This window comes from Scomber japonicus, chromosome 15 (genome assembly GCF_027409825.1).
Source record: "Scomber japonicus isolate fScoJap1 chromosome 15, fScoJap1.pri, whole genome shotgun sequence".
Lineage (NCBI taxonomy): Eukaryota > Metazoa > Chordata > Actinopteri > Scombriformes > Scombridae > Scomber > Scomber japonicus.
The window spans coordinates 4,249,420-4,256,751 of NC_070592.1; the positions used below are offsets into that span (position 1 = coordinate 4,249,420).

Genomic DNA, 7,332 nt, shown 5'->3' on the forward strand with positions numbered 1-7,332 from the left:
TCTACTTCCTTCCTTCCTCTTTTCCACCATCCCTACCTCCTTACTCCTTTCTTTCCTTCCTTCCTTCTTCACCTCCTACTTTCCTTCATGCCTTCCTTCTCTCCTTCCTTCCTTCCTCTTTTCCTCCACCCTCCCTCCTTACTCCCTTCCTCCCCCCTTCCTTCCTTCCTTCCTTCTTTCCTTCCTTCCTTCCTTGACCTGAGGACAACAGGAGGGTTAAAGGACCAACATGTAATATATTTACTGTATTAACTCATAAAATGACAATAATATTTGATCAGCGTTTCAGGAAACATGCTAAGTTGAAATACTGGCTTCTGTGACTATAATTTATACCCCAGCCAGCATGCTCTTGGGTGTGGATCGTCTGTTTTTGTTATGGCCCGTGTGATGAGGCCCATTTATCCTGATCATGGTGCTGAGGCCGAATCTGAACACATTATATGCCGCCACCACATAATGTGACGTTTAAAGGGTTAGGGTCATTTTATGTATCTCTGTGAGATCCGGTTGATACCCATATTAACGCCCCAGGTTGCCAGATATGAAACATTGGCACTGAAACACAGTGTGCTGAAGTCATGGAAGCAAGTAAACAAACTGGATCGACTGAGAGAGAGTCACTCAACCTAAAATCCCTTTGAGCTTTGAGTGAAGGGGAATCAACTCTCTCCAATATTTGGAATTTGGACAGCAGCCTCCATTTAAACACTTGCTGTAATTATGATGTGTTTCTCCTTTAAAGTGATTTTGACATGTTGATGACTTGCTTTCATGTTTAAAAGTGCTTTGAACTGCCACTGTGTATGAAAAGTGCTGTAAAAATGAAACTGACAGAACCTTACAGACTGAAGATGCATCTTATTCCCTCTCCTTTTGCTTTTTCCAGCTTTGCTTTCTTTGAGCCAAACCAGAAGAAAACAATTGCATAATAATAATTGAAACAACCTGTATCAATCTGTATTTCTGGGTCTGATGATGTGTCTTTGTTTTGGTTGGTTGTGTCGTCGGTAGCTACCGAGCGGCCTTGAAACTCTGGTTTGTCCATCTGAGAGAGAGAGAGAGAGAGATTGACTGAGACTGGAAGAACATCAAGAAACAACACAGCTATCGCCCCTCTGAGAGAGGCGGAGGTAAAGAGAGGGATGTGGGGGCAGACTTTACAAGACGGACAAAAAAAGTCCTGCCTACCTTTGTCTTTTCTGCCTCTCTCCTTTTCCCTGCACACATTCTCTCTCTCTCTCTCTCTCTCTCTCTCTCTCTCTCTCTCTCTCTCTCTCTCTCTCATATCATTCCTTCACCATATGGGCTCCTAACCCCTCGTCTCATAAAAGGCTGAAGGACAGAAACCTGGAGCAGCCAGAGGTGGAAAACATGACCTCTGAGAGAAAGAGAAAAAAAGAAGTATTTACATGCTTGGTTTCTTTTTTTTCAGTCTAGGTTGCAAAGTGGAAAGATTCAAAATTTTAGGAAATATTGAAAAGTCGCTCACTTTCTCTGAGTCTTCAATCTCCTATCTTTGACACTTCAAACCCTGATGTAGACACAAACAACAAACCCTTACATTCGTCTGTTCAGGAGCAGTTTTTACATTTGAGAGCAATAAAAACCCCTTTACACATCTGTTTTAGCCAGACCTTTCCTAATATCACCCACAGTATACAGAAATAGAAATGAAATGCATTTTTTTTTCATTTTTGTGCAGTTGATGCATATTTTTATATATGCAAATGTAAAGTTTGACATGTGTTTATTAAAAAAAATTCAGCATTCAAACATGTTTGTTGTATTCAGCATATTATTTAAAATCTTCTTCTGTATCATAAAATAATGATTGTGAATGTCTTTTAATCGAACAGAAGAATTAATTAACTAATTAACTGTTTAATTATTTTATGAATATGAATTGGTGTCGAGACTAATTATGAGTCAGAATATGAACAGTATGTAAAGGGTTAAAACAGAATCTATGTAGTCCAAAGTTTGTCTGAAATAAATATTTTGTTTTTATTTCATTTGATTGATAATGTCATACATGAAAATCACTCACCTTTCGGCCAAATTCGCCGTTTTGAAACCAAAATGACCTACGTGAATCGTGCAGATCCGATGAGATTTTTTTTTTTTGGGGGGGGGGGGGGGTGTCAAGTGATTGTGATTTGGAGGTATACGGGAGTCTTGAATTAGGAAGAGAAAAAAAAACACCCACAAGCGTGAGAGCACCTAATTGGGTTGTAAGTTTTACTATGCAGTCCAGAGCGGAAGCTTCTCTGGAGAGCTGCCGCGTGAGGAGACGTTCTTGGCCTCACTGAATTTCGTGAGTGACGGTTTCAATAATTTCATTATTTTCTTCATTAGCCCTGTTAACATAGCCTTAACGTTAGCTACAGGCAAGCCCGGATCCCGAACCCCGGGGGCCTCGAGCTCCCAGAGGCCTCCGTCACTTAGTGTTTTTTTTTTCTTGTGAGTAGACCTCATTAATACACGCACCTATTGTCACCCACGTTGTCGTCGGATACATGTCCTCATTGGCTTTGGAGACATGTGCTGCCTCATCCTAAGCACTGAATGACTGGTGTGTCGTGTCGTATGAAACAGGAGGAGCTCATGAACGTAAACAAAACAGTCACGTGTCCCACAGATGCACGCGTAGGTCAGGAAATGACGTAAAAGGGACCTATATGGTTTGTTCCGCGTGTGTTACGTTACGTGTTGGACTAAATACATGTTGACATATTGAGGAAAGTATTTCGGTTTTATGGAAACGGATTTCATATTTCACAAGAATGGATACTTGGCGAGCTTTACAGAAAGTCCTGAGTCATAAGATGATCGTTGTGGATAAAGGGAAGACTTTGAAGGTATGTAGCATTATAGCTGTTTTTACTTTAGCTGAGTGGCTAGCCGAGCTAATCGGTAATACTATTACGGCTGTGAGCAACCATGTAAGTCGTGAGTGGTCTTGAATGAATCAGGACAATCTAAGCTTTCTAACAATGTACGGCATGAATATATATGTTTAAGGGTTGGTGTTTAAAACATTCAGAAGAACTTGTGGCTACCTCCCAACTTCCGGTCCGTCCCGTAGGCGGAACAGCGTGTTTTAAGTGTCTGCACTTCCCGTCCTTCATGCAGTTAGTCTTCCCTAATGTTTATGTGGCTTTGAGGATGTTCCTCACGTTGCCGGTGACAAACTGTGAGGGGGAGAGCTCATTTTCTCATTTGGGGAGAATCAAAAATGAGTCTGAAGTCCTTTTATCATTACTGGCAACAGAGTCTGAACCTGTCAGAGACCTGGACTTTACCTGGACCTGTTGTGGAGGAGTTTGCTAGGAAAAAGGTAATTGCATAAGGGAGCTACTCTAATGTATGTGTGTGTGTGTGTGTGTGTGTGTGTGTGTGTGTGTTGTCAATGTGCATTGTGGTTTTTTTATGACTCGGAAAGCATTAGTTGTTGGGATGTTTTATTTTGTGGAGATTCTAAAAACAGGTTGTTTGCTATTCTTTGAAGTGTTTCTGCATATCTGAGTGTAGACTGTTTTGATATCACACACACACACACACACACACACACACACAGCATGTGCTGAGAGTCTTGTGTTGAATTTATCAGTCAGTGTGAATCCTGTGCAAGTTCAGGAGTTTCCAACAACTACTACATCCACACTTGTGCACTAGTAAACTAGTTGTCTGTTGTGTTGGTGCACATACAAGTGTGTGTGTGTGTGTGTGTGTGTGTGTGTGCCCGTGTAAGGGCCTCTCAGAGTCTGGCCCAAGGGCCTCTGAATTCTTAATCCAGCCTTGGCTACAGGACATAAATCACTTGAAGAATTAAAGCAAGAGAGATAACGTAACGTTAATGTTAGTTAACAAGCCTCCGGCCTCTAGTTGTAGTTAGCTTGTGCATTAGTCGACTGACAGCCGATCATACTCTAAACAGCATATCTTTGATGTTTCATATAGCGTCTGACTGTAAAACTGTGAGGTTGCTCATTTAAATTTATGTCAAAGACAATGTGATGTGATATTTAATATGAATATAATATGAATAATATTTCATTAAATAATGTTGAATCACACACTCAGGGTGGGTCCATGTAGACCAAATATTTAACCATGTCCATATAAATGGGATAAAGATGTGGTTTTCAAGCAGAAATTTACATTTAACTAGGGCTGCAACTAACGACTATTTTAATAGTCGACTAGTCACCGACTATTGAAACGATTAGTCGACTAATCGGATAATTATTAATTTTTTTTTAAGTTTAGCATGAAGTTGCTTTAATTATGTGTCAAATGATAATAAACACAAGAAAGATGGGTACTTCAATGAAAAATGCATCTTTTATTCAACGTTGCTGCTGATTCATACAAAAAGTAAATAAAAATGTCCTATCTAAAACCAAATAGGCACAGTGCAGTCAGTAAAACATAATCCATAAAAAATAAACCTCTGTCCATTTTTTAAGAACAGGCAAATGTGTTTTATAAAAAATAAATAATTAATTACAATCAAGTAAACATTTTTTCCTGTAAACAAAAGGACAGGCACAGCAGTAAAACAGTAAATAAAACAGTAAATAAAACAAATATTAAGTGCATTTTGTGAAATACATTCAGTGGTCAACTGCACAGTCTGTTGCAAAAGAACTTAACAAATCTCAACAGTCTGAAATCTAACGGTTTTAACAACGAACAAATTCAAGTTGTAAACATGGACTGTGTGATACAACCTGGACACAAACCTGTCATGGTCACAGACCAGGTTTAAAATCAACTTGAGGCTCAGGCTATGTCGTTCAGTTTATTCATGCTAAGAAAAGTCAGCACATCCACATGCTCTCGTGTGAGGCTTGTTCTTTTCTGGGAGCAGATATTTCCTGCTACTGAGAAGATTCGCTCTGCCGGGGTGGATGTTGCAGGAATGCACAGAAGGGATCTTGCTAAGTTTGACAGGGTGGGAAAACGCCCCTCGTTTTCTCTCCACCAGCTGAGAGGGTCATCCTGTTTGGCTATTGGTGCCTCTGTGAAGAACATGTGAACTTCCCTCCTCACCATTTGGATTTTTTTGTCCCCCTGGGTTTCCTCCTCTTCCTCACTCTGACTGTCACTGTCAGACTGAAGCAGGTTATCCAGCGCTGACTTTCCCCCTGGGACATTACCCCTCCTCTGCTGTAGCTCAGGGTCATCATGTATCCCAGTCTCGGCCTTTGCTTCTTTTATGGCAAGAACTTCAACAGTACTTTGCACCCTTGTGCCATCTTCAGGTGAGATAAACTTCATCTTTCTGAATCTTGGATCGATGGCAGCTGCAAGGACAAGTGGGTTGTCTCTCTCTGCAGATACAGTGTTAAGATTCTCCCATCTCTCACTTATTCCTTTTCCTGCAATGGCTCGAAAGGCTTTCCCTGAGCTCGTCTCAAACTGGGTTTGCTGTATGGACCGTTGCAGCCCTTTGACCAGCTGTGGCAGACATGAAGCAGTAGCATACTCCTGTCCACTGAGGAAAACGGTAGCACATTCAAAAGGCCCCAACCCTTGCACCAGCTCTTCAAGTAGCACCCACTGCTCTGGTTTCAGGTCACAGTAGTGCTTGCCTCTTGATGTTACCTCAGGGTCAGAGAGAGTTGCAGTGACTGGCCATCGCTGCTCCAGGAGTCTCTCCACCATGTAATAAGTGCTATTCCATCGCGTACTGACGTCCTGGATCAGCTTGTGCTCTGCGGTGTTCATTTGCTGCTGCTTCTTCTTCAGTGTTGAATTTGCTAGCTCACTTCTCCTAAAGTGCTCGACTAAGCTTCTTGCAGCACTAGTAGCTTTGTTGATGCTGGGCTCTTTGAGGGCACTGTTGACAATAAGTTGGAGGGTGTGCCCAGCACAGCGGACTGAAGACCAACCGTGTTTTTCTTCCAGGAGTCGAGCTGCCGCCACCATGTTAGACCCGTTGTCGTGTACTATTACTTTCATTTTGCTAGGCAAGATGTCAGATTTCTCTATCACCTCTTCCATCCATATCATGATGTTCACAGCAGTATGCCTCTCCTCCACAGGTAGAGTGGCGAGGTTCAACGTCTTCATTTGCCAGTCTTTGGTGATAAAGTGACATGAAACTCCAAGATATGCCTCTGTGGCACAGCTGGTCCAAACATCACACGTCAGTGTGAGGGGGCTGTTGACCTCTTTTAGGATCTCCTTTACCTTTAAACACAAAAGTTGATTTTTGTAAAAAGTGCAAAAATCTACATGTCAACAGAAACTATTCAACATACAAGTTTTACAGTTTTAATAATTGCAGCTACTCTATGATTTTACCAAATTAAGTTATGTATTTCAGCTATTTTAATATATATATATGTAAATCAGTGGTGAGCGGTGAGCTTTTACTGTGGTCATGCTGAAGTGTCAATACCATGCGTGCCTGTAAGGGGGGTATTTATTTATTAATAAAATAATGGAATTTACAGTGTATGTAGGCTATGAATGAATAATAAATATATATATATATTATAATAATATATGATAATAATAGGTAACCATGGTAACCATTCAAACAAAGAAAAATAAGTTACACCCCCGGGAAATTTCGAGGCTTTATGTATAATAACTTTATGAAGTGTGTGTGTGTGTGTGTGTGTGTGTGTGTGTGTGTGTGTGTGTGTGTGTGTGTGTGTGTGAGACTGTGTGCATGTGTGTGTATATTTTAAACAATTACCTTCAGAAACGTTGTATTGTATTTCTGCTCCATCAAGTGGGTGAAATGGGTTCTGGATGGCAGGACGTAGTCTGGGTTGAACTGGGCTATCATCTGTTGAAACCCGGTACCATCGACCACGGAGAGCGGCCTCATATCAAATATCAGCATCTGCAATACTGACTCAGTGAGGACAGTCGCCTGTTGCGGGGTGCACATCTGTCTCTTTTGGAGAAAGGGGTCCATGGTGGCTCTCTTCTTCGGACTGCATGCATTTAATTTAAAATACGTTTGTCAGGCACAGTCAGGCATAACGTTAAAGCTCTCTTTTAAAGCGAAAAAACGCGTATAAAATGTACAATGTACATCAAAAACAAAACGTATTGGCTCGAATGTTACTTGAAACTTGCCGAGTCAGACTCCATTTCGTTCAACTGCCCGACGTGCTTTCTCTTTAAATGTTCGTGCATCACCGAGGTGCTGCCGTGATACGCAAGGACTGCTTTGCAAATCTTGCAAGTAATCTTTTTATTTGCCATATCCAGCCTAAAATGCTCCCAAAGTTTAGAAGTTTTGGTACGCGTAGCTAATGTGTTGGACGCTGCCATTTCTGTATACGTTACCAGTGGCAACTTACC

The 7,332-nt window shown here is 41.2% G+C and overlaps 1 protein-coding gene across 1 annotated transcript; it reads right to left on the bottom strand.

Moving 5' to 3' along the window:
• Positions 1-4,788: 4,788 nt before the first annotated feature.
• Positions 4,789-6,940, bottom strand: LOC128374605 (E3 SUMO-protein ligase ZBED1-like). The gene is made up of 2 exons (XM_053334850.1): positions 6,716-6,940; positions 4,789-6,201 (listed from the first exon to the last, which is right to left on the bottom strand). The coding sequence occupies exons 1-2, from the start codon at positions 6,938-6,940 to the stop codon at positions 4,789-4,791; spliced, it is 1,638 nt and encodes a 545-aa protein (XP_053190825.1).
• Between the last annotated feature and the right edge of the window lie 392 nt (positions 6,941-7,332).

Coding starts and splice junctions, on each gene's coding strand:
- LOC128374605 (XM_053334850.1), bottom strand. CDS start 6,940: ATGGACCCCTTTCTCCAAAAGAGACAGATGTGCACCCCGCAACAGGCG. Junction 6,202..6,715: donor ACAATACAACGTTTCTGAAG/GTAATTGTTTAA, acceptor TTGTGTTTAAAG/GTAAAGGAGATCCTAAAAGA.